The sequence below is a fragment of the Aythya ferina genome (assembly GCF_964211825.1).
Source record: "Aythya ferina genome assembly, chromosome: 2".
Taxonomy (NCBI): domain Eukaryota; kingdom Metazoa; phylum Chordata; class Aves; order Anseriformes; family Anatidae; genus Aythya; species Aythya ferina.
In genome coordinates, this window is record NC_140297.1 from 140,257,830 (window position 1) to 140,285,709 (window position 27,880).

The 27,880-nt window shown below is 35.9% G+C and overlaps 1 protein-coding gene across 31 annotated transcripts in view; it reads left to right on the forward strand.

The window, feature by feature from the left end:
- RIMS2 (regulating synaptic membrane exocytosis 2) overlaps positions 1-27,880 on the forward strand; it is a 448,070-nt gene that overhangs the window by 239,427 nt on the left and 180,763 nt on the right. For 16 of the 31 annotated variants that reach the window (XM_084510625.1, XM_084510619.1, XM_084510630.1 and 13 more), the window contains 7 exons: positions 76-175; positions 994-1,117; positions 6,114-6,160; positions 7,311-7,423; positions 20,816-20,946; positions 23,780-23,951; positions 24,527-24,680. In XM_084510625.1, coding sequence (XP_084366751.1) covers positions 76-175; positions 994-1,117; positions 6,114-6,160; positions 7,311-7,423; positions 20,816-20,946; positions 23,780-23,951; positions 24,527-24,680 — 841 coding nt within the window. Of the gene's footprint in view, positions 1-75; positions 176-993; positions 1,118-6,113; positions 6,161-7,310; positions 7,424-13,662; positions 13,711-20,815; positions 20,947-23,779; positions 23,952-24,526; positions 24,681-27,880 lie in introns of all 31 variants that reach the window. The other 15 variants (XM_084510626.1, XM_084510614.1, XM_084510622.1 and 12 more) reach the window with 1 other exon arrangement.

Consider the following 27,880-nt stretch of genomic DNA (forward strand, 5'->3'; position numbering starts at 1 on the left):
TGTTCTCTATTGCCTGTATGGTTAAGTCATTTAAATAATTTCTCATGCTATGAAAATAATTCCTCTTTGAAACAGGTAGTAGGAGGAAAGATGACTGAATCAGGTCGACTCTGCGCATTTATCACCAAAGTTAAAAAAGGAAGCTTAGCTGATACAGTGGGGCATCTTAGACCAGGTATGTATCCATTATAGACCTGTAATGCTGAGTTTCTTTTCTAAAGGTGATAAGAAGAAAGTGAGCTTAATTAGAAGTCAAATTATGTTGAATAGTTGTGATGAGCTGCTGCAGATTTCAACCTGATGTTCATGTACTAGATTATTACTGACATTACTGCTTTTTTGAAATACATAAAATCTCATGTTGTTCAAAATCATGTTTTCACATTTTTATTGATGTTTTCATACTCAAAATAATATTCCCCTGACATCCTGCCCAGTCACCTTATGGAGTATATTTTATTTAGACCCAAGCCACGATATCACAAATGTGCCAACAAAACCATCTTGGCCAAGAAACTTTTAGGATCTGGTTCTATCCCAACGTGTGAACCATGGATTGCTGCACTGGAGTATGTGCAAGAAATATTAAATGTTAACATAAGAACTGTCTGAACACTAAATACTAAACTTTTAGAGGTAATTGAATCTTCATAATAGCAAGTTGATGAGATCTGCTGTTTTAAAGATCTGCATTCTCTGAAGAGCATCTTGAGTTTTATTTTAAACCACAACTAACATTATAAGTAAGAGTTGTATCTAATTCAATAGTGATCCTATGGATGATATTATTGCTTTGCTGAACCTTATGGAACCTTAGGTATTCAGAGCAGAGCTGCAGAAAAAGTTGAATACTTAGGATTTTCCTGTATGAAGGACTCCCAAACTTTTTGCCAACACAGGTTTCACAATTCGGTAAATGACAATAAATGGCTTAAATTGTTCACAATTAAGTTCACAACAGACTTACTAAGACTGTTATTTCCGAAATTATAGGTGATGAAGTATTAGAATGGAATGGAAGGCTACTACAAGGAGCCACCTTTGAGGAGGTATATAACATCATTTTAGAGTCCAAACCTGAGCCACAGGTGGAGCTTGTTGTTTCAAGACCAATTGGGTAAGTCCATTTTTGTATTAAATGTGATAAAAATATTGTTAAATTTCACTTCTAGTGCAGATCATGTCAGATTCATAAATATTGTAAACAGTAAAACTGTATGTAAGACTATGTAAACCAAAAACATAGTTAGAGTGGTAGATCATGCCAGTAAGTAAAAAGTGGTGGAGTGAAATCATGTATTCTCCAGAGAGTTCTGGGCATTATCTGGTGATACGCTTGAAAGCAGATTACCTTTTGTGGTTATTTAGTTGGTGGTCCAGGCTATAAAGGATCTGTGATTAGAATCTTTATTGCCACAACTCTTCATTAGTAACTTGACTCCTGATTCTTTTTCTCCATTTCCATTTTTATATAGTATGTATAGTAAAGTATACATATTTGGTCTATGAATTGATGGTTAGCTCTGTTTATTTTGCCCAAAATACAGTATGCTAATGACATAACCAATATGTCTTGGAAAGTAATGACTTGACGTTTTCATCGTCTTCATCTCTGAAATATAGTAATATTTGGTTTCTAATACAGAACATACCTGAATAAATAGCTAAGTTGAATGCTCATTTAAACAGACTATGTGACTCTTTTTCTTCAGTTCTCCACCCAGTTTGCTTGACTTTGAGAACTGCCTCTCAATGTCTAAACTTAGGTGTTTTTTTGTGTGTGTGTTTTTTTTTTTTTTTTTCCTTCTAACAAATAGGGCATTTCTAGCTACTCTGTTATATGAATGTTTCCACTTCTATGAAGACTTGCCTTTCTTCACCTGTTTGTTTTATTCAAGTTCCTACAAACTACAGTCACATCCTTCTTTTACTTCTCCATTGAAAGTTCTATGGCTGATCGTTTCAGGGCTGTGAAGAGGGGGTACTTACCTCTGAAGTTGAAGATGCTTACAGTTGTTAAGAATTTTCTCTTTTCTCCCACAGAATTTATTACAATGTATTTATATATTAACATATTTATGCCTTGTGTAAGATGCTCACAATTTTTTTATATGAAAGCATGAGTAGCATAGCAAATGAGAACTAAGAAGTACTAAAAAAATATATAAATTTAGAGCCAGATAATGTGAAGATGGAATTTCAGTGAGGGTAATTTGTTATGGGTTCAGCTATGAGGTATATTATCTGGTGTATTTAACTCAAAGAAGATGCAGTATGGTTAGGAACATAATTTGCTTTGATACTTTCTAACGAACTTGATAAAAACAAAGATTGTTTTATCTTGTCAGTAAGATGAGACGTTATCTATGTATATACTGAACTGCAAACCCTTTAGGGCAAGGGCTGTATCTTTTTGTCTTATCCATAAAAATCTTTGCATAACTTGGGAGTTCTAGGTGTAATAGTAATACTGAGGGACTGACTAACTTGCAAGAAAAAATCTGTCTTAGAAGAGAAGGTTTCACATTTGTTTCATGTAAGTGTAAGATCTTTCATTGTATTTCAACTATGATGTTTATACCAAAGTTTCAAGGAACTGCTCTCATCTTGAAAGTACTTTTTTAAATTTTTTTCTCCATTCCTTTGACTGTATGAAACTTCCTCAATTCTTTCTTATGCTTTTCTATTTACTGCCTGTTACCTTCCTTATCATCATGTCTTTTATTGATTATGTTACCATGTGCTCCACTTGCTGTCACTAGAGCAGCTCATCTATAATTCCTTAAAGAAGGTGGTGTAGGCTCTCAAGACACCTTCTTCAACATTAACTGTTTGCCACACAGGGTGAAGAACTGAGCCAGGTAGTGACTAAAACAGTTACTGTGTGCTGGATTCCCACTTTCTTTTTGCAGTGGACGTAAAAGGGGGTCTTCACCTTCAGAGCTCCAGTTACTAATGGGAAATGGGTTTATAACTGAAGCCTCAGTGCTAAATACATTGTGGGTGTCTCAAAATATTATTTCTTTTAGTCATCTGCAGGTTGGTGAGAACTTAAGATTCTGATGAGATATATGTTGCTCTTTGGGGATTTTGATATCAGCAGTATAACTTTTTCATGAAGTGTTTTTCATGAGATTTGAGCTGATGAACTGGAAATGCCATGTTATCTTCTTAGTTTAGGAAATTTCTGGTCATAATCAAATGCTGTATAGAAATGAACATCTTTTGCTTGCCCAAGGAAGCAGAATGCCGTAGGTTCTGTCCCAGGGAATAAGTTTTCAATGTGCTTAAAATCATTAAAAGTGCAGATTTACCAGATGTCTGAAGTGATAATTGTTTTGATTAGAATAATTTCTGCCCACTTGAAGGACTTCACTTTTGCCTTGAAGTATATCCTATTACTTACAGAGTCTCTTGATAGTCTTACAGCATCACACTAATGCATGCCAGAAATCTCCAGACTGGCAATTAACTTAGCTGAGAAAGAGAACCCTTTGTCACATCCTGATCTTCTGAATACAAGAACAACTTTCAGTAAACATGATTACTGGTTCTTCACTTTATTATGGGCTGACTTCTACGGAAACTGAACATGACAAACTAAGCGGATAAAGGAAAATGAAATGGAAAAATCTTTTTTAAAAATATGATCATACCATTTTGGCATGCAATTTACCCCCTTAGTTATCTTAAAATAAACATTGATGGCCATGTTGGTATTCTGTGTAAGCTGGCTATCTTTTATATGCAAGATTTTTTTCTGCTTTCTAATAATCAGAAATAACTATTTTAAATTGTATTTTATTTTCATAGTTACTACTGTTTTGAATTTGGAAGGTACGTTGCCTTGTGTTTTATTAATTATTCTACAATAATCTGCTTGCAATTGAAGATATCTTAAACTGTGAAGAGGTACTGAAAACTATTTTCACCTCTCTTCCATTTATCCCAGTGTGAATTCCCTGCAGAAATACTACTCACACTACTTTGAAATACTCGGGTCTCTATGTTTTAGGTACATTAAAAAAATTTAAATCACAGGTTAAATTCTGCAGCATATTTCTGAGTGAAGTGATAGGCAGGTATTGCATACCTTGATAGTCTACAAATATCAAGAATTTTGTATTCTACAAATATCAAATATACAAACTTAAATATTTGCTTCTTCACTAGCCCTTAAAAGTTTCTGACACGTTTTGCTTAGTAACAAGAGCCAGTGATTTTTCCTTAGTGGGGAGTTACACCAGTTGTATGCCTTTTGATTTGCTTGATTCACTGGGTGCTGCAGCATCGCTTCACTTGGAAAGGTACTTGAATTTGCTTAGTACAGCTACTTTTCTGGTGAGTTTTGAAAAATGTTTGGAATGCATATACCAAAAACTTACTAGATAAGTCTTTATACATATAGCAGATTTATTTATTTTTTTCATTGCATAAGACAGCATATATCACTGAAAGGATTTTTAACTTTCCCTTCATTTTCATGTGCCTTTGTGGTGTTGACCTTGGCTGGCTGCCACTTACCTGCCAAGCTCTCTCCCACTCCCCCTCTGCGACAGGAGAGGGGAGAAAATGAGATGGAAATGCTCAGGGGTTGAGATAAGGACAGGGAGATGGCTGAGCAATTACTGTCATGGCCAAAACAGACTTGATTTGGGGAAGATTAATTTAATTTATCGATAATTAAAAATAGAGTAGGATGGTGCAAAAAACAATATAAAGCTAAAACCACTTTTGATGTTGAGTCTTCCAGGCTCAACCTCACTCATTTGTTCCTGACACTCCTACCTCCCCCCAGCCCACGGTGGTGTGGGGGATAGGGAATGGGGGCTGTGGTTGGTCCCTTACACTTCATTTCCACAGCTCCTTTGTGGTCAATCTCTGCCCCTGCTCCACCGGGGGCCCCTCCACCCATGGGGGGGCTGCAGCGTGGAGATCTGCTCCATGTGGGATCCATGGGCTGCAGGGGGGCAGCCTGCTCCACCAGGGGCCTCTCCACAGGCCGCAGGGGAACTGCTGCTGCCTGCCTGGAGCACCTCCTGCCCTCCTGCTGCACTGACCTTGGGGTTGTCTGCAGGGCTGGTTTTCTCAGTTTATCACTTATCTCTCTCCCAGCTGCTGTGCAGCATTTTTAAGCTTTCATTAAATATGTTATCACTGAGGCAACACTGTCTTGGCTGATGGCCTCAGCTGTGCCCTGTGGTGGGTCCATTTTGGAGCCAGCTGGAGCCAGTTGTGCCCAGCATGGGGCAGCCTCAGCCTCTCCTCACAGAGGCCACCCCTGCAGCCCCCCTGCTGCCTGTACCTTGCCACAGAAACCTATTGCAACCTTCAAAAAAACAAATCTACTGTAACACACATTGTGATTTTAAATGCTGTTCTTGCTGTGACTCAGAGTTGAAACTCTTAATCTTGTTTTATGTTGCACAAATACCTCTAAAATGTTTTTATTAGCATATCAGTAGTTTGTAATCATACATATAGTAATGTTTGCCCGTCATAGGAAGAATATGTTTCTGTGGGGATGGGAGACCATAATGATGTACTTGTGACTGAGTGTTTTACAATTACATAGTTGTACATACAGTTTAACAGAGATGATATGACATTTTATGTATATGCAAGTATGTTATTTTGCAAAATGAAATTGCACATTTTATTTAGTCACTGAAAAGTGCCCAAATTTGAGGGTTCAAGGACAGTAAAGGATGTATTGAGATAGCCATCATTGGTAGTCCAGTACGTTGTAGCAAGGGTCTAGTAACTTGAATTCATGTGTAATATCATAATGAAGTCTGCTACTCCCAGTTTTAGTCTACTGGTAACTCTGAGATTGTTTTTTCTTTGTTTTCTGTTTACTCAATTATTTTATTTGTGACTGTGCAGCTTCTTTCCTGTATTCACTCAACTGCTTGTTTCTCTAAGCTTAATTTGCCACTGAAATAATTTATACCAAACAAAGGATAAATCTTCCCTGTGGCTGAAGACAGTCCGTAGTTCATAGGATTTTCCTGAGGCATTCGGTGGTGACTTGCAAAGTGTTATAGTTTAACTGAAATCTGAATATGCTTGTTAGATAAAGGATCAGCCTGTCTTACTTTTCCTTATTTCAGGGATATTCCCAGAATACCTGACAGCACACATGCACAGCTGGAGTCCAGTAAGTTTCAATTGTGGGGTAGGAAAATCTTCTCTCTCTTTTATGTAAACACAAATAGATTCAAAAATGTCATCTGCAGTCAGTATAGCTCTTGTCTCTTTGTCTTTATTTGTGTCAGTATGTTATTTTCCTGTATGATGAACTTACCTTTGTTTAATAATAGAATATCGGAAGTCAGGCTATGTTTATTTACGCTTGATGTTTGGTTATAAGTTTAAGCTATTTTTTATTGAGAAGAAAAGCATAACACAAATTAATATACAAGAGCATTAATCATAATTTTCAATTATTTTATTTTATTTTTTGCATTTCAATTGAAACCTTAGGAACTAAAATATAGGGATGAAATGTTCACTATTTAGAACGTGAAACATAACTACTTTAAAACCAGAATACTCATTGTGGTTCATTAGACCACTTATCACTCTTTAAATTGGCTAAACCAGTATTTTGTGTGGGAAAAATAACTTATTTTTTGGTGCAGATCTGGTAGGATGGATTTAAGCCTGGAGTTATTTTTATCATTGTTTTGGAACTCTTTTAAAACAGAAGCTGTAAATTCATACAGTGGTATAAACTTGCCATAATAATGTGATAAACTTGCCATAATAATGTGATAAACTATAACTTTTCACTGGTCAGCCAATTCTTTAAAATATATTTTAAATTTTGTGACTTTTTGTAACTCAAAATTTGTCCTTTGAGAGCTTGCAGACCTTGTGGATTTGAAACAAAATGCACAAAATATGTGCATCTTGATATTTTTGTAAAAATCTAATTAAGTCTGATTGCACAAGATAATAAGTGCTCTTTGGAAGACTGAATTCCTTTTACCACAGTAAAGTAAATAGGAATTTGGGGCCTTCAACTTACTGACATGATTACTTTGGCAAGTATCTGAATGAGCTATTATTTGTTCTATGTGCTTGAAATGACATTTTGCAGCTATAAACTTGGAAAGCTTTTGATTGCATCTGAGCATCAGAAGATTGAGTGTCGTTACTCAGTCATTTTATAGATAAAAATACGATATTTATCACAGTGAACTTTATTGTGTGTGTGGTTATATTTGTATCCCTTTTATTGAAAGAACGTTGTGAAAAATGCACAAGTGCCACTATTTATAAAATATTTTTATTTATAATTGCAGGTTCTAGTTCATTTGAATCTCAGAAAATGGACCGACCTTCTATTTCTGTGACTTCTCCCATGAGTCCTGGCATGTTAAGGGATGTTCCACAGTTCTTGTCTGGACAACTTTCAGTATGTAATCATTTCATTAATATTAATGTTGTGCTTTTTGCAGCATGTACAACTCTCAGTACAGAGTCCAAGCAACCCGTAACAAATTTCTTGTTAAACCAGCTAAATATTTTATTAACGGTATATATCTCAGTATAGGCAGGACCGTAGTTTCATAACAATATTCCATTTTATTAGCTTTTGGAAATTTAAAATATGTTGAATTAGACATAGATATGTATATTTATGTAGTAAGCTAAATTGATATTGTCAAATTTTCAGAAAGACCAAACGTTGGCCTCCAGTTGTGTTTGTGCTGTTGAATGTATATACTTCGTCAACTGTAACGCTTATGGTGGATTTTATCAACCATGTGCTTGGACATTAATACTTCTTATGTTCTACGCACTAGCTTTCACTTATACCTTTCCCCAGATATCCCGTTGTTTACTAATGTTGTATTCTTTGTACCATTGTTATTCACTTTTGTTCTTCACTCTCATTGAGAACAAGGTTCATTATTTGAATGTCCTCTTTAAAAGAGTTTTTTTTTTTTTTTTTTTTTTTTTTTTTTTTGTACTGAACTGAAGGACTTAGGTTTTGTATGCATTTCTGTGGCATTTACGACTCCAAAGTGTGATTTTTTTCAAAAGTGTTCAGCTGTGGCCTGGTACGTGTTGAAAATGAGAGGAAACAGAATGGAAGCGGTGCAGAACCGATGCGAAACATGTTTGAAAATGTCACATTTATATTTCTTCTAAGTTGTTTATGTTAAGATAATGAGTGGGCTATAAAAGTATGCATAAAATCAAAGCAGACTGTTTCTGGTCTCCCACAAATGGTTTATGGTATTGATAGAGGAGAGGAAGAAACATTTTTCTGTCTATTCAGCAGCCATGTTGGCTCCATTTTGCAGTGCATGAGACGTTACTTGTTTTGCTCATCAGACCAGTCATCTACAAGACATAATTTGAAATTTTCTGTAACTGCTGTTCTCAACTCCTTTGGAAGAGTCCATCCTTTGGATAAATGGACAACTAGAAATCCTGGCTGTAGAGTGCAGAATGCTTTGACTGCATGAAATACGGTGGGAAAGGAATAGAAACGTGAACTGTCAAAAAACACAGACTGAGGTTTCTAAAAATGACTAGAGCTTTACAAGATAATGAAAAGTTGTTGATAATTGAAACGGTGGTGTAGAAGTCTCTTTTGGCTAAATCTCTTAAAAGATTAGGCTATAGGCTAAATCTCTTAAAAGATTAGGCTATTAGAAAAGTCAGAACCCATACACAGGCAATGCAAAATAATGATCCAAGTAGAAAGAACACAGAACTGACTTTCTCAGTTTCAGAAAGAAAATCCCCAGGAGTTTAGTATTAAGGTTTATTAGTGAAGTTAGTAAGTCTGTTGCTTTTGTGGTTTGATAGGATGTTGTAGTTTGAGATGTGTAAGAACAGTAAATGGAGATTTGGAGATATATTTTAATTTACTGAGAATAACAGAATTCAGTGTTTTACAACTCAGATTGGCATATAAGTTCAGAGTTTAACTCAAGGAAGCATCATACCTATTTACATTATTTTTTTGTTTGTTTCAAGATACAAATTCCTTTATTAATTTTATAGTATTTCTTTCCATCTAAGGAAAGCAAATAATGCTAGAAGATGTTTAAAGATCTTTCCTACATTTGTCCTCTTACGTTATACACTGTATGCAATTGTACACAATCATCACAAACTGCACAATTTCCTTGTTTCCCTCAGAGAGCAGCTGATTTCTGAAAACACACAGGCTATCACTGAGGTCAGAAACACTCTACCTCTCTAACGTAATGTCCCACTGTCCAGCTAAAGACAAGTTGGCAAGAGCTATAGATGGTGTTACTGTGCTAATGGCACAACCTGGCTCCTGCTGCTGTTGGGAGGCTGGTGCTAAACCTTCTGCTTTGCAAGGAACTGTGGCTCTCACAGTGTCTGAGGACGGTGTGGATAGATTTCAGCAGGGCACACAACAGGAATTTCCCCTAGAATAAAAGAGGGCTCATTGAAACTACAATATAGTTTTAGAAAAAGACGACTTTAAGAGATTGGAGTGTTCTAAAGAAACAATTTATTTCAAAATGGTAGATACTTGCAATTTCTTTTTGAACTGATAATTAAAGTAATCAAAATTTTATACTTTCCAGATTAGGGGATGTATGTGTTTTCAAAATGGTGCGATAAAAATATTTTCTTTCACTTTTTAAAATGTTGCTTTCTCATTTCTTAACTTTAAGTAGTTTCTGAACTTTGGAAGAGTTGGCTAGTTTAATTTTGTACCTTTAGCAAAGATTAAGAAATACGGAAAACTGAAATTCTGAAACAAAGTATCTCTCCAAATTGCAAAAAATATTTTAGTTTGAACAGTACATAATGGAAGAGCTTCAGTATTTTGGTTTTCCATGTTTTTAATCAGCTCTTTTCTGACAAGATAGGTTGGTCGAATGCTCCTTCATTCCAAATAGCTGAGTAGATGGAAAAGGAAAAAAATACTAATTCCTTATGTAATTGGGACTGTGCTTTTTGTGGTGACTGCTGAAGCAGGAGAATAACTGCAGGATCCCGATGGTAGATGGCAACAGGCTGCTGACCTTGGTGGAAATTGAGGGTAAAAGATGTGAGAGATGGTGACTGACAGACAGGTGGGATGAAGCTGAGGGAAGGGATGATAGAGAAGACTTCAGAAATGTCTTCTGTACTTACGGACAGTAACATGTAGTCCTCATGCGATGCTGTTAGGGCAGCTCTGTGCAACAGGCTGTGAAATAACTGAGTTGTGGGCAAAAGTGGAGGAACCTACAGTTTGGTTGATATCTGAAATTTGAAGAAATGCTTGGATATATGCATCCTTATTCAGACAGTAAGCAGATCTCAAGGGTGTTTTTATTTTATTTATTTAATTTATTTATTTTTTATTTTTTGTTAGTTAGTAGTGCTTTGAAATTTGTTGTGCCCAGAATGTGATAGGAAGCATTCTTAATACCAGTAGATTGGAAAGCATAGATTTTCTGCTTCCTCTTCTGGGTATTTTGGCAATATTGTGTACTATTTCAGTTTTTCCCACGTTTACTTCAGCCTGTCTCAGATGTCTTTGTGGGGTCTTAAATATGTAGCAAGCTCAAAGTAAAATGTCTGTGTGTCCAGACATATTTTGGCACAATTGTTGTGTTGGATTTTGTATATTTATCTGTATAAGTAGATAGTGCTGAGTAGAGTTTTGATTTGGTCTTAAAGTCCTTGTATGCAAAAAACTGATGGAGTTCTTATTTGATTGTATTCCTTGGCCAAGACATTTATAATTCAGTACATAATCTACTGTCTTCAGTGACAGGCTTTTTAGAGAGACAGAGAAACTATAAACACTTTTGAGGTGAATCAGCAGTTTTGTTACAAAAGGTTTCAAAATTGCAGTATTTTAGGTACATATTTACGTCAGAAGCTAAGTTTATATACATTTAACTTGACAAAAATAAGAAATTCTACTTTACTACTTTTTGAAATACTGGTAGTATTTTAAAGTAGTATTTAAAGTATTATTTTAAAGTGGTATTTAAAGCAGTATTTAAAATTATATTTATTTTAAATACTACTTTAAAATGAAAGAGGATGTGTTTCTAGTGCTTGCTGGGTTGAATCTCATGTGTTTCAGGCTATGCTACAGTCAGTTTAGTCAGTTTAGTTGCCATGATGCCTCTCTACTATTCAGGGACACCTTTCTCTGCCTCTTCAGTTTTCCATGTTTTCTTTGCTTTGGCATTAGTCTGTGTATGTCTTTCCTTCTGTTGAGGTTACAGTAACACTCCAGAGGTGGCTAACAGGTTTTCCCATGAAGTAAACCATCTCACATAACTAGGAAATATTGTTTCCATTAGTAATTATTCTATTCAAGTATATATTTTATTGAAACAAGTTATATGCAGCTATGGTGAACTATCGTGTGCTATAATTTTCCAAGGTGTATGAATAATATTATCTGTATTCTGTGCAGTTTATTTTACGGTATTTTTGGTCCACATTGCTTTTTAAGGGGAGTATCTTTAACTTTTGTTGCACTTACTGTTTTATTATTTGCTTTGGTTCCTATTTCTGTGTTGTTTTTATTTATTTATTTAATTATTTTCCCTCCACTGGTTTGTTTTTCTTTTACTGTCGCTTTGAATAAGTCAGTATTCTTGGTGTGTTGGTGCTCTTTGCTTCATTACTGCATTCTGGCTACTTCCAGTGCTGCATGAAAAGCATAACTTGGAAAGCTTTGGCTATAGCTAGGTTTAGAGACTGACAACATGGCTAGAAGAATGTATAAACGCATACAGATATAAAATCACAGTATTTAATTTTTGTGCTGGTGGAAATCGTAACATAAGAGGGTTTTTACTTATAAAATTAACTATTTCATTGTACAGCTGAATCACAGAACAGTTTAAGTAGATTTTCCATGCGTATTCAATTTATAAATTAATGAAAATGCAAGTATATAAACTATAGTTGAATTATCTGTAGCATATTAAAAGCAGATATTGTACATTGTAAAGGACATAATATGTCAGCATATGGGAGCAGGAGGATTTGAGTATGAGAAATGCTCCCCTTTCTAGTTTTCCTTTTCTTTTCCCCTTTCTCTTCTCTTTGTCTCAAGTCAAGCAAATTGATGTTGCTCTAAAGCCCAGACCTGCAAAATCCTAGGTATTGCACACAATATGCTTATGGCCCTCCATTTCCAAGGCAGAATATAGCCAGTGAGGGTCTTCGGTGCAAGGTGCTTTTGGTTTTAGGATTGTGATATTCTGGAATATCTGTATTTCCATTGAGATACGGAGCAGAAGCAAGCCGAAGATCTGCTTTCGTTGTGCGTGAGTAGGTGATATTTTGGCACCCTTACTTGGGGCTCTGAGGAACTGCCAGTGCAGTGGGGGCAGCGTGCAGCTGCTGCACCTCGCCAAGCACGGGGGCACATCAGACAAAACCGTGATTCAGACTGTCAAATTGTCTTACATATCCTCGTACTTTGGTGTGAGAACAGATTACTTCACACGTTTTATGGAACAGATTTCTCCAGCATCTGTGCATGCCAAGTAAGCAAGGAGGGTGGCAGAACCATCATCACTGCCTTATCTCCATATTCTGGGTACAGTCCTTATGGAAGGGAATATCGAGCAGTAGCCTCGTTTCACCACTTTGAAACAGTCTCAGGGAAGTCTAGCAGGAGGGAAAGGAGGTTCAGCACTGTTGGATTGCTGTGGTTTTTGTGACCTACCCCAGCTCACCAGCTCTCTGAAGTATTAACCTGCTCCTGTTCCTGTCCATTCTGCATGCTCAGTACCCTGTCTGTGTCTATTGCCCTACACCAAAAACAGAGAGTGCTTGGAGCTAGAGCAGGAATTTGGGAGCTTGCCTTTCCTGATGTAGTTTTCATGTAGCCACTGGGATCCACAAGGTGATATATGGTCCAAAGTGTTAACATTGCACAGATGAGGGTTATAAATGGGTCCGTGTGTGCTGTGCAGCAATGTTAAATGTTCTAGGTTCCATTTCATGCCAGGGTCTTCTGTATATACCGTATGTCATTTCTGTCATGATTGCTGAAGAATTGAAATACACTGATTGCAGCTTCCACCCTGTAAAGCTATAATGAGATAGCGCTAACTTTCTTTTAATCCTGTTAAAAGTATATAGGAGGGCTTTTTTATAGAAATGCCACCTGAGTTACAGAACAGGGAAAACCTTTTACTTTACTTGCTTTACTCTAGAAAGCAACCGAAGCTGTCGATGTGTGCTCTGTACTCGTTTCTGTGTCTGAATATGCATCTACAGTCTTTCTGAAAGAGATGTTCAAGCTCAATTTATATTTTCTACCCCACTTTTAAATCACACTTTGCTGACCTGCTCCTTTTGTTGATGTTATTTCAAAATCTATTGTAAATATTACCTGTAGACCTGTAAAGTGAAATCCTTGCTCCTGGGGAATCAGTGGCAAAATTCCTGCTGACTTCCCTAAGGTCAGAATTTCAGTCACAGGGGTTTGATGTGATCTGGTAATAGATTTGCAGATTTAATTTATGCATTGCATTAAAATACTTTGTTTTAGATAAATATGTCCTTGGTGTAAAGCTGTGTTTAAAGTAATAGTTGTGTGTCTTTGTTTTTACTTTTGGTCTTTTAGTTTCCAGCGTGTTGTCCTTTTTGGTTTTGTTTTATTGCTTTTTCTTTAATTTTGCTTACCAGAGCCAAAGCCTTAGTAGAAGAACAACGCCTTTTGTTCCTAGGGTTCAGGTAAAGACTTCGTCTGCCTGACAGAAACTAAAGTTGTGTTTTTTCTTTTGTTTGTTATGGAAAATGCATAGTAGGAAAACGTTACATTATAGTCCGTTTTCCCATATTTTTAGTGTGTTGCTTTAAGCCATATTAACAAGTTTCATGTCATCTTGTGAGCAGCTTGTAAAGTTCTGCATGGAGGTTAAAATACTAAATTGCAATTTAAAGAGACAACTAGCTTGTGTTTTGCCGTTTGCACAGTATTAAACTCACACAGGTTTCAACAGTCATGATGGGTATGTATCCCACATACAAAATGTACGTACTGTTTAAGCAATAAATAATTTTATGCTGTTGATGTTCGAGGCCATTATACAAAGATTGATGTCTCTTTAAATCATTCATTATCATTACTTAACACATCCTTTTTTTGCATTTTCCAAATAATAGTAGCGCCTTGAGTGGAAGACAGGCAAATAAATTTGTACCTTTGAAACAAATTTCTTGCGTATGAAACTCGGTTCTTAGATTTTAAAAGCACGTCAAAATAACTAAAACTCTGTTAAGTAAAAAACAAACTCTTCCTTTTTGTTACTGAATTTATGTAGCCTTGATATTCTACTTAGGTACAAGTTGTTTGCCTTTTTTCATTAGGAAACTCCTAAGGTACTGTAGATTAATGCAAAAGTAGGTTTTACTAATATGTTAACAATGCTTATCTTGCTTTGCTGCATGTTTTTCAGTTTTGTGTATTTAGAATATTATCTGCTTTTCTTACAAAATACTTTTATGGAGATGTTAATCTTTTGTCTGGGAGCCGTATAAATGTTCCCCATGTTTGCTTAAGAAAAATGCAAAGGACTGGATCTAAATGATGAGAATGAGATGATGAAATCTCATATTGAAATGGAAAAAAAAAATCATACAAGTTTATAAAAAGAATTCTAAATAAGACTGCAGGAAGTCATTTGGTTATGACTCAGACTTTAATAAAACACATTTTTTTTTCACAATATATTATTTCCCTAAAGTAGCCCTTACAAATGCATAAATATAAACTCGAAATTAACAAAACAGAACTGTCAAGACATTAGTTTTTAAATCTCAAAAATGTTCTTGGATTTTTTTTAATGTTACTATGTGCTACTGACATAAACTGGCTTTCTATTAAAAATTTAAAATGTCCCTTATCATGATTGAGAAAGTTGGCTTCTGCTTGTGGTAATGAAACCAAAGGGGGTACAAAGCCACTCACAAATTGATAAGTAGTTCACAGAGGTAAATGTTGTATATAACACAAGTAGTCTTTTATGTATGTGCAAAATAAATTAGGAAATAATATGACAACTGAGTGTTCAATTTAAAAAGGAAACAAATGCCTGAAACTTGCATATTTCACAAAATACTGTAAAGTAGAAGTAACAAGTAGTAGTCCTGCATTTAAACCCCATTGTAAAAAAAAATAGATGTAAAAATTGTCAGTTCTACTTAGAGTAATACCTTCTAATGGGGGGAAAAAAAAAAAAAAACACACATAAAAAAAACCATAGAACATAATAATTTACATTGCACATGGTATTGGAGATTCAAACTATCTTCAGCTCCGATTTTGTTTCTGCACAATGTCTGTGGAGTCAGTGTGGGCCTCTCACCTAAGAGGTTTTTGCAGAGCTCAATCCTAGTCGAAGCCAAATGTGTTTATTAGAGGAGCTCCAAAAAGCTCCCAGGGAACTCAAGCTTACAACCTTGGCAACATCTTTAAGATTACGCTGAAACAAAAAGTCCCCCTTCTGCCCGTGTCTCGTAGGGAAAGTAGGTAGTTTAAGATGGATTAATTTAATATGTGTTTACAATGCAGGTTGCAGGGAAGAACAGAAATTCTCCAGTGATCTATCTTTAAGCAAGCTGACTTGGGCATTAGAAGCAGTCCAGAAGCAGTGCAGGACTCTGGTTACTTTTTGGCATGAGCAATTAGCTAGCACAGAGCTCTGAGCTGTTGTTTGTGGATGCCAAGAGGTATGCATTACACTGTGGGCTTTGGTATAGCTGTGTCTGTAGAATTCCCTACAAGAACGAGGATCTCCAAACGTTTCTGTTTATACCTATTTGTTTCACTGCTTTTAACAGGAAATGCACATCATTATTCTTGCTCTTATCTTCTCTACTTGTTAGTCTGAAAGTGATCCTGGTGATACGTGTCCCAGATTCTGGCACAAGTTCCTCCTCCACACTTCTGTCCATGTCATTCAACTCATTTTCTCTCTCTTTTATCACTGGATGATTTAAAAAATATCCTTCTTCTTTTATTGGAAAGAAAAATATTCAATTTCATTTTTCCCTACTATGCACCCTTATCCCAAACTTTTACTACATATACAGCACTTGGAAGTGTGCATATTTATTACTTGAACTTTTAGAATCGTTTTAACATACCAGCAGTTTTCTTACTTACAGAATGCTGTTATGCAATATCTTCATAGAAGAACTGTTCTTAAATGTGTTTTCGTGCATTATCTCTTGTTCACTTTGCGGAGCCTCCTTTTGAGCCAGTTGCCATTAAACCAATGTTTTTTTTCCTAACTTCAAAAATTTCAGACATCTCTTTTGCTTTACTACAGAACATCAGTATGTTTGATCTTGTATAAAAATATGTGCATACATCTATTTAGCATTATTGAAATCAAAATGGAGCCACTAAAAAAGAAATTTGTAGCGTATCTACATCAGGGTATCTTTAGTACCTCCATAATTTTCTGGTGTTCAGAACCTAGAAGATCTTTATTTAACAGCCTTTTCTTGCATTTGTTCCAGCATCAAGGACAGCAACCCAAAGACAGCAATGGTCATTTGATTTAGCAACTTTGAGTAGTCAGCATTTGTCAGAGGTAGATTAGAGAACAACCAAAGCTCATCTAAGATACAATAGAGATTTTACCACCTCAGGGCAATTCCTTCATCCACATAAATCTGGTCAAAAATAATTGCTTTTTTTAAAAAAATAAATGTAGACATTTTTTATTCAAAACCAGATCCTGCTGGTATATCTCTTATTTCAGAATAATGCATAAAGGAAATAAAACTATTACCCTAATACACAACTATGTAGGTTACATAAAAAATCATAATGAACGACAGAAGTACAAAAATGTCTGGCCAGCTGTCTTGCAAACCTAGTGATGTTTGAGCAGTCACTTGGCTGGGGTGGTCCTAATTACATGATTACTTCTTTTCTAGAACTCTGAGCTTGTTCAGTAATCAGAATAAAAATGTTAAGGCAAGATCTAAAAGAAGGGTGAAATCTAGTAAACTGATTTTTTGCACTTAATTTATGGAGCTTAATTAATACTAGCTTAAGGTGCTTTGTGGAAGAGCTTTGACTTACCCAGTTGAAGGAAAACTGGGTATCTCAATACCTGCAGTGGGGGATTCACCCCAAATAAAGGACATCTATCCTCGTTAACTCGATTTGAAACTTAGGCTACTCCAGAACTTTTGGTTCTTAGAATGCATCACCAGCCCTTTATATATAAAGCCTTTTATATACTGTTTTATGTGACTCATTCCAGAAACTGGACATCTGTGTTTTAGAGTGAAGAGACTGAACTTGTCTCTTCGAGAGGTGCTTTTATCGTCAAGCTATTGCACATCCTTTTCTCTTCTGGAGTGTGAAGTCTTCTCTGAAGCTGAGACACTGTGTGGCCAGGAGCCTAAGTGTGTGGTGATTGCAAAGAAAGCTTAATTTTAGTGTAGCAGGTTCCAGACCCACTAACCAAAGTGTGTATTGATCTTGTATTGTACCCCTGTTGGATAAGAACCAGGAAGAATTCTGTGAGGCTGGGGCCAGACCTTCAGCTCTGTCTCCCCTCTGTGCTGCCCCTGATGAGTATCTTTATTGTCAGTCTGTAGAAGAGTTCTTTTTTATTCTCTGCATATCAGGTATTCCTGCCTAGAAGCCCATCTCAAGGAGTTCAGCAGATAGGTCACTCCATGGATGACAGACCATCTCACAATTTCAGGACTTACTGAGTTCAGATACCTGTTTGCCAGAATGTAGGTCATAACAGAAATCTAGTCAAGAATTAGGTGCACCTCTGTATAGGGAAGATATGAGCATGTGTGTGGCTAATAAGTTTCCAGAACTTCAACACTAAGGAAAGCCTTAGTGTTGGGCCTTAGTTTGGAAAGCCTTCATGTGGGATCGCTTTCTGACTAAATGTATTTTAGTTGCTTACATCCTAAATTACCTAGGTAGATGAAGCCCTATTCAAGACATTTCCTACAGGTGTTAACCTCCACGTTAGCATCAGCCATCGTGATATTATTATGTCATATTTTATGTGTTGTCATTTTGGCATTCATTTCCCCCCATTTAGATCAGAATTGCACCTGTTGCAGTTTCTTAGATTTTTTTTTTTGAGTTACCTCCTTTTAAATATGCGTTTCCTACATCTATTAAAAACTGCTGGTGCAGGGGGGAGCTTATAGGTTCTGCTCCATTTGTCAGCTGCCTCAGTCTTTCAGTGCTGAGCATCACAACAGCTGTGCATTCCTGTGGGTCTTTCACCCTGTGGCTTGAATAATTCAATGTTCTTCGCTTTCTGTTGGTAGGAATCTTTTCTGCATATTACTCAACACAGCTATAAAGGAAAAAAAATATTTTCCTTATCAGCTTTCCTGTTATACATCTGGTGTTCCACATGACAATACCGACTGTGTAGTTCTTTTGTCACCTCATTCCATTTCTCTCACCCAGTCTGGTTTTGACGCTCTTCTTCTGACATCAGTGGCGTTCCTGTGCTTCACCAAGAAACATGCAGTATACTTAACTTTCCTAGTCGTCCTAAAGCAAATTCTTATTTATCCCCTCTTCCTTCTTCTAACCCCATGAGAATTCAATCCCATCCTCCCCTCTGTGGGGCTCCTCATTCATTCCCTCACTCTTGTTTTTGGTTTCTTCTCTTCTTTTTGCATTCAAATCAAATGACTTTGTGGGTTACAAGAGCCTGTGCTGTGTACTGGGTGTTAGCAATGTGAACACAGGAGAAAGACGCTTTTGGTTGAAATTCTGCTTTCTGATCTGGCCAGTAACAAGACAAAGTACAGGGAATGACAGGAACATTATGACTGTTATGTACAGGTTTTTCCAAATTTTGTGAGAGTATTAATAGAGGAGCAGAAGCTATGTGTCAATGGAAATTTTGAGTTCTTAGGGCAAAACACAGCTTTCTCAAAGAAATAGTGTCAGATGATTTAACATTACCCTTAGGCTCCCTCTCCAAACCACTTTGGCCAAAGTCTTCTTGCAAAAGTTCAGTCAAACAACTACGGGAAAGAAGTATTTAGCCTGAATAAGAATGAATAATTCTGGTTATATTTGGGTACCCAGGTGTGGATTATCTTAACTTCACTATGTTTGTGATACTGTCTGGATCACAATTGCATTGCATTCTGCTAAATTGAGGATAATTTTTCTCCTAAATAAGTAGATGACAGAATTGTCTTCAGTGCAACTTTGCTTCATCAAAGCTCTCTTTGGGTTCATATTGTTGGTGAAAAGCTTTCTATTTATTACCTGTAGTTGGATGAAGATAACTGATAGTGCAGATAATTCTCAGTTTAGATAAACACTGACAAATTCTCTCACTTTGCAGGAATGGAGGAGCAGCATCTAGAGCTCTGTTGAATGAAACTTATTAGGGATAATTTATCTCACCCAGTTTTCTGCTTCAGGAGTCAGGGAGCCCTTTAACTGTCTGTACCAGAAACCTACAAACCCAGTAGCAGGGCCAATAGCATGATAATAGAGGATAGGTATCCCCCATCCTCTAATATCCAAACACTGGTGTTTGGTAGCTATAGGGTTTTAAGATTTTAATGGAGTAGGAAGAAGTACCCTCCCACCACTGAATGTGTGGGTGTGTGTTAGTGTCATCTCACTTACTGCAGTAAGTAGGCCCAGCAGAAAGCTAAACCCACCTCGTGTTGGTTGGTCTGGAGACCTGAGAATTGTATCAAGACCTTTCTTGAAGTGACTTTAGTGCTGAAGATGAGGAGCTCTGACAGTAGATGGAGACCCTGTCTCTGAAATGATGTGAGATGGGCTCCACAGAAAGTACACCTGTCCCTGGGGATGTTTACCTCAGGCGGGGTGCATTCATGCCTAAAGGTGCACAGCTTTCTTAAATGTTGAGTGAGGCATTACCTTCACCAATTCCTGTAAGTTCAGGGAGGGACATTGTTTCTTTTAAAGGTCCTAGTTCGTCCTCTCTCTCAAGCAAGTTGCCCATGAAGAGGGCCTCCTCTGTCAGTTGTAGTTTATGATATCATGGTGGTACCACCATGTAATGACTCCCATGTTATTTGAAAAGCTTTGTTTTGTCCTATCTGCCCCATTTCCCCCTGCCACAGTGTTCTAAAGTAGGTGTATCATCTCTTTGAATACTGCGTTTGCAGCTATACTATTCAAACTGGAATAGCTAAATAGCAGCATCTAAAGAGTGTAGTAAAAATATTTGCTAGGCCAAGTCTAAGACCAATTAATAATAATTTATTCAGATGAGTAATGGTAGTTTTTGCCTTGTTGTTGCTGGGTAGGACTGGGAAGAGAGTTGTTCTATTGAAACTCCCTCTCTTAGGATTCCTGGAGGGCTTGCTTGATTTTAGCATGAGCCTCCACATCTTGAAAAACATTTAGAGATTTTAAATATTTATGGTCTTATTCCATAGTCTTTCCAGCACAACAGGACGTGAAACATTCATTCATTCACTGTGCATAAACTACGTAGAAATGTATACATAGGAATACCAGACATCAGTAATGCAAGTAATACAATACCACTGCCAAGAGACAATAATCCTAACCTTAGCACCATGTGAAAAACAATTAGTATGAAATAATGTACTTACGGTACAGGGTTTTAAAAATGAGTAACTCCTGGTACTTACTGAAGCTATTACAGTTTTAATTTGTTTTTATGTTTTATTACAAATACAGAGTAGAACACAATACTTTGTGTTTAAGTAACTTATATAAATAGAAGCTAATGAGCAAAATTAATTTTAAAGTTTAATATGGTGCTTTGTTGTAGAAATGAGTTCACTAATTAATATTTTCTCATTACAGATAAAACTATGGTATGACAAGGTTGGTCATCAGTTAATAGTGACAATATTGGGAGCAAAGGATCTTCCTTCAAGGGAAGATGGGAGGCCAAGGAATCCTTATGTTAAAATTTACTTTCTTCCAGACAGAAGGTAGGGTGAACAGAACAACAAGGAATGTTTGAGTAAGAATTAGTCTGATACTCAGATGTCATGCACAGCTGAGCTTACTGGTCATGCACTTATGGAAAAATACTACAGTTTGAAGTTTCTTAATTGAATGTTCTGTGTAATAGTGGTTTGTCTTTGGATGCTGAATGCTAACTCACTTTCACTGTGTATTTTATTAAATACTAAATAGAAAACAATAAGGTAAACGTTACATCATTGCATGAGGAACTGTTACTTGCAAAGCATGTTGTTAGTGTTTTATAATGCCCTTATTTTCTATGACAGTTATTCCTGTATAGCACAAAGAAAATGCTGCAAAGGTAGGTTCACGGATTTCTGGACTGATCAGCCCTGCTGTTTGGTGTGTCCCACACTTAAGCAGGAAAAGTTTTGACATCCAAACCCAAATAGATTTCATATCACACTATTAGTGAATTAAGGCTGAAGGAGACTTAAAATGGACAAGTTACTGAGAATTCCCAGATGCAACTTGAAGACTTTTCCCAAAGCAAAGGATTGATATTAGTCTGGGATAGCGTATTACATATGTATTTAGAAAAAATGAAACTGCGGTAAGGCTCCTTATTCCCGAATATCTCCTTCATTCTTTGTCCACGATTTTCTGTTACTTCCACGTTAGAGTTGGGAATAATAACAAAGAGCATAGTATGTTCCCCAGCTGATTTTTGTTATTGATATTTCTTCAGATCATGTCAGTAAGGGAAAATGTTTATTTTATAGTGTATCAATCAAATAATTTGAAGATTTAACCTGACTCAGTACATTAAAGATTAACCAGTAGATCACTGAATCTGGAGATGTAACTTCCTAGTTTGTTTTTACATCCTTTGCTTTTATAATACCTAAGCTGGGAAGATGCTAACTATCTTCAGTGCCAATTGACTTCAGCAGAAATTAAAGCTATTGAGTATTTTGAAAGACATTGCTTTTACACTTTCATTGTGTGCCATATGATAACAGGTGATAATCTTCTGTGATTATATGTTTCTGTATAATTTATGTGTTTCTGTGTAATTATATGTTTCTGTATAATTTATAAAGAGGTTTTGGATGAGTTGTCCTGGGCTGAACAACATTTGGATTGATGGTCTAGATTCTTAGTTTATTCAAATTGCTGTAGTATGTATGGAGATGCTAAGGCTATGCTAAACTGAATATCAGGTGTGCTTAAATTATCTTACCTGCTTTTTGAAGATTAATGAAACTACCAAAAATGTCTTCGTAATACTTCACTGTAAACTCTAGTAACTAAGAATACATATGAGAAAGTTAATTAATTAAATAATGTGGGTGTGCAGTTATGGAAAGTTACATAACATGAAATTTATTATTTTATAATAATTCATGTTTCACAAGAATGATTTCACCTTTTTCCTATTTATGTGAAGTATTCAGAACTTTAATTATCCTATGGGTTTTCTACCACATACATAAGAATAAGCAAGTTGTCTTGTTGAATTAGGTTGGTGGTTTTTTTTTTGTTTGTTTGTTTTTCTCCTGGCAGTAAAATTCATTTTCCTTTGCTTAGATGTAAAAGCTAAGTAAGCAAAATATATTTCTAGTGTAAGAGAAGGAAACGTGCTAGAGGTAAAATACGCTTAAGTAAGTCAAGCATTTAATTAGAGGAAGACACAGAACTCTCTTTGATTAAACAAATTTGATTGGAAAGGCTTGTCCAGTATAACTTATTTTAATTCTCAAGGGTAAACAAATTTTATTGTAATAGAAATAATTGCATTATTTGCTTTAACAATGTGTCTAAAAATATTATTTCTTAGTTAATACATTGACCCAGTTTCTAAGTAATAGTTCAGAAATTCAGTAACTATATTACAGTTGCAAGTACTTCCAAACTTCATTGCCATATTAAAAAATCTACATAAATTAATACCACAGCTGCATTATGCAGCTATCAGCAGGTTTAAAATTAAGCATTGTTCTGAGAACTCTTCTCGGTATTCTCAGTAGAATGAGCGTGGGTGTTTTCCAGTGAAACTCATTTCCATCAGAAAATATTAATTCTTTCAAGCAGAAATGTTCTGAGAAACACTTTGCTTTCAACAACACCCATGAGTCCAAGCCAGGGCTCTCCTGGTAGCCTTACATGAGGCTCCAAAGAGTCAGGCCCACCTTGCAGTGGAGATCTGCCTTCAACCTGGGGACCCAAAGGATTTGGAGAGCTGTTTTGAGAACACTATTCCTGCCACTGTTGCTGGAAGAATTAATGTAACTCATTTTCAGGGCTTCTGGTTTCGTAGCTGTGCAACCCATAGTCAGGAGCACCCTGCGCAGAGCGGCCCCACACTGCCAACAGCTCCCTGTGTATGGGGCCAGCTGCTCCCTCCTGCTCTGCACCTTTGGGGCCAGCTGCTGTAGGACTAGAAATTCTGAGTGAACCTGCTGGCTCAATTATCTGAAATGCATTTTTGCTGTGCCCAACCTTGTCTGCATACATGTGCTCATGGGAATTCCATCTACAGAAGTATATTGCTTTATACAAACTCCATGTTTGCTGCTTGCAAAACAAACTTATTAAAACATTTTTGGCTTTCAAGGAATTTCTTAACATTGGAATTGGCATGCGAACTGAGAATTCAGCTGACTTTAGGTTTTAATATTAAGTTATGAATTATGCTGAACTTAGAATTTGTCCTTAACGATAAAACAGACATACATTATCATACTACTTCCATAATACTACACAATCTGCTTTAATATTTGCTGCTTTCCATAATATGCTTATTACAACTTAATGGTCTGTCAAACTTTTAAAGTATTTGATTGTTTTTTACAGTGATAAAAATAAAAGAAGAACCAAAACAGTAAAGAAAACATTGGAACCTAAGTGGAACCAGACATTTATTTATTCTCCAGTTCATCGGAGAGAATTTAGAGAACGAATGTTAGAAATTACTCTTTGGGACCAAGCACGAGTTCGAGAGGAAGAAAGTGAATTTTTAGGAGAGGTATACAATTACTGTTAGTTGTTACAGGAATATATTTATTCACACATTCAAGATACAGTGTTTTTGAATAAAATAACTAAATGTAGCAAAACAAAGATGCTTTAATTTGTTGTATTTGTTTTTATTTCATTTAGTAGTATTTGGCATATAGTATTGATACAAGATTCTTTCTGTATTTGTTCTAATAGCGGGATGCATGTAGTTTCTCAAATTCTTTGAGAACTGTTTAATAAAATCTATATTATCCATGGTTTTATTTTGCCAGAATATTGGAATGTTGCTGACTAACTTGCTACAAAATACTCTAATGCTGTTAAGATTTTAATAAGGTCTTGTGAAAGATTTTGGTGTATTTGGTTATATAAAGGTACAGGAACAGCTTCATATTAAATGCAGATTTTTTTAAAATGCAGATTTTTTTTTTAAGTGCAGAAACTTTTAAAAGACAAACTCCTTAACTTATAAGACAAACTCCCTAACAGTAACAGAATAATAGAATAAAATTTATGAACACACGTATTTTAAGAAGTTGTTATACAATGCTTTCCTACTTTTAATCATTTTTTCTATTTTAGATTCTTATTGAGTTAGAGACAGCGTTACTAGATGATGAACCTCACTGGTACAAACTTCAAACACATGATGTCTCTTCATTGCCACTTCCCCATCCCTCACCATATTTGCCACGCAGACAACTCCATGGCGAGAGTCCCACACGGAGGTTACAAAGTAGGTTGTTAGTTTTATACATGGTGCATGGTTCTATTGAATTAATATGTATGTATTAATGTAAGTACGTTGAATTCTTGTAGATGGGAAGCTGACAGAATTCATGTGTTCATTTTTAGATGTTTTTATGGTCATTTAAGATTAGTGATGAGAGTCTAATGTGTTACAAATAGTAATACTGAACACTGTGCAATACATAATTTTTTTTCTTATGAGACTACCTGGTCCAGATCCTGAGCTTGAGCAAGTTATCATGGTCTTCTGCAGTATGCTGTTTTTATCTGGAAGTCCCATCTCCCCTATTACATTTATCATTTCATTTTTTAATCAAAAGAGGAAGTGCAGTAACTTTCTCTTTACTTCTTAAAGATAAAATTACTTGTATATAAGATAATATGTAATTAAAGTGATACCATGGCCTAGTGTCTTGTTTTGATACTATGCTATGTGGTTATGTTCACAAATGTAATTCTCTTTTGTAGAGTTTGGTATAGTCAGGATAGTTTGTTACCAGTAAGTATGCTGAAAATAGTATACATGCAATAGATACATAAGAACAAAACAGTATATTCTGAAACTCTGTTTCTTTAATGCTTCATTATTTCTTTAACTGCTCACTACTCTCAGTCCTTTTAAGTTATCCTTCAGGGAATGAACTTTATATAGTCTCATTTGACAGTGAAAATTATTTTATTTTTCCTGCAGGTAATTCTTGCAGGATTAAAACAAACAAACAAACAAACAAACAAAAACTATTTCTAAAAATTCCTTAAGTTTTGTATGGTCGTTGTATGTGAGTGAGTGTGTATGTGTGTGTGTATATATATGTATATATTAACACACACAGACTTGCAGAAGCTTATTTGTGTAGGCACACAAATAAGCTTGCATGTCCTGTCTCCTCTACTAATCAATTCCTTGTATTACTAGTAGTTGGTAGTTTTTGTGTCTGTGCACTAGATGTTAAGACGGATTAAAATGCTCCATATCATAATATTCTGAGATAGATGCATTAACTGAGAGTTGAAATGAGTAGCCTTCAAGCTGTCGGATTATACTTATCCACAAAAAAAGGAAAAAATGGTAGTTAACAGGTAAAGAGCTCTTTTTCAATTCACTTCTCTTCAGTATCCTCAAGGACCATTAATATTAGTAAAGTTTTTAAACTATTTTTCTTCTCTATTTTCTGCCATCTTGTAATGCTTGATTTTAGAAAGTTAAATGTTTCGTGTAAAAGTACTTTTAAAGACCAATTGGACATTTCAGTATCTGTATGTGAAATTTGTGGGAAAAAAAATGAAAAATTTTCCATCTTGCATAGAAACCCTGTTTATTAATTCCCATCCATGCAATAAATAACTGCCATGAAGAATGAATAAAATAGTAACTGTTTTATTTTGGAAATGATTTGTAATGATATTTCATTAGAGATCTGTTTAATGATACTGACACAATTAGTTTTTAGTCAGTGAGAAGTTTTTAATAGTTTCTTGTGATTAACATAACAAACTTATATGCCTTTCTGGAAATGCAGAGGGAAGGGAAGGACTTAACAAAACTTCTGGTCTGGTGAAACAGTAAGATCTGATGTAGAAATCCTGCTTTGCAGTGAAGGATTGTGCCCAGAACAGTAGTTGAACACCTTATGGTGTTCTGCAAACTTTAGCCAAAGAAGCAGTCTAAGATATTCACTGTGGTTGCTGGAGAATTCTCACATTCCTCTGATGCATTATGATATGTTCGTTCCTACTGAGATGGGGATTCCATCAGGAAGAATTTTCTCTAGTGTCCTGGGAATATATTCAATTCTTGAATCCTAGTATGTCATATTATCATTCTTAATTTAAAAAGATAATTTTACATGTACAAGTATAGAGAACAAGGTCTCTTGACAGGTAGATAGATTCAGATAATCAGAAACAGATAGATTCAAGGTCTCTTGAATCCCTCCTTTTTTGGGACTGGATCCAAACAAAAACTTTAGACCCAGTCAGAGATCTGCAGTTGTAGCAGAATCCATATAGCAAAACATACAATTTTTGGTGAATTGGTGTCTCACCTCTGAAATTTGTGTCCATTGCCTGTTGTCCAGAGAGGTGGTAGAATATCCCATTGGAGATACGCAAAACGTAATTGGACGAGGCTGTAAGCAAAGCAGTGTAAACTGGCCAGTCTTGAAACAGGTATTGCACTGGGTGACCTCTAAATAGTCTCTCCCTACTTAAACCGGGGATTGATGAAAGGTAGACAGCACTTCTTATGACTTATAACACTTATATATTAGTAACAACATATAGAAGTCTGGTTGTTTTATTGTTTTTGGAGGTTTCAAAAGAATATTAAGCTAAACATAAGATCTCTGTGTTTCTTCTGTCTGAAGCTCTTTTCACGTCCTTCATCAATCTTGTATAAGATGTTATCAGATTTTGCCAGTGGCACATTTTGACAGCATGCAAAACAAAAAAAAAATAAATTAAAAAAATCCAGAATGAAGACAGGGAATGTCTAGCAAGTGTGCTTGTCTTATTTAAAGCACTTTTTAGAGCACTTAATGTGCTCTTACACTGTAAGCTGATTTCAGTTTCTGGGGCTGCAAAAGCTGTCTTCAGCTTCAAGAGCAGTTCAGTCCTCCCACCTTTTGTTCAATTCTGTGGTGCTTATACATATAGAGTTAGTGAGTACAATATGAAGTACTTTAATGTAGTCCCCAAAATTTGTTATTGCGAGAAATACCAAGAGATTTGGAATTACAAGGCTGTTTGTCTTCTGTATAAATACAGATCTACACATCTAAGCTTTCTTCATTATTGTCAAGCTACTATAAATACATATATTTGAAGACAATACTTCAATGGTATTCTCTGAAGGTAGTTTGAAAGAACCACCTACACTTACCACTTTTATTCCCTTTTTAATATCACTGAATCTCAGCATTCCTGAAGACAGGCAAGTTGTCAGCCCTGAAGTCTGAGCTCCCAGATTTACAGATAGCCAGGAGCACAGTGTGAACTTCCCACGGAGCCCCATATGCCATTTTTTTTAGGAACCAGCTTTCAAAGAGACACTGTCGCTTAGTTTCTACATCTGTTTATCTCTCAGGATCTCTGAGTGGGCATTATGTTGTGGTACAGAGTGATCAAAGCCAGCTGTCCGCGTTCTCTTTCCCAGTCCTGTGGCCCATACAATCCATTAACCTCCTA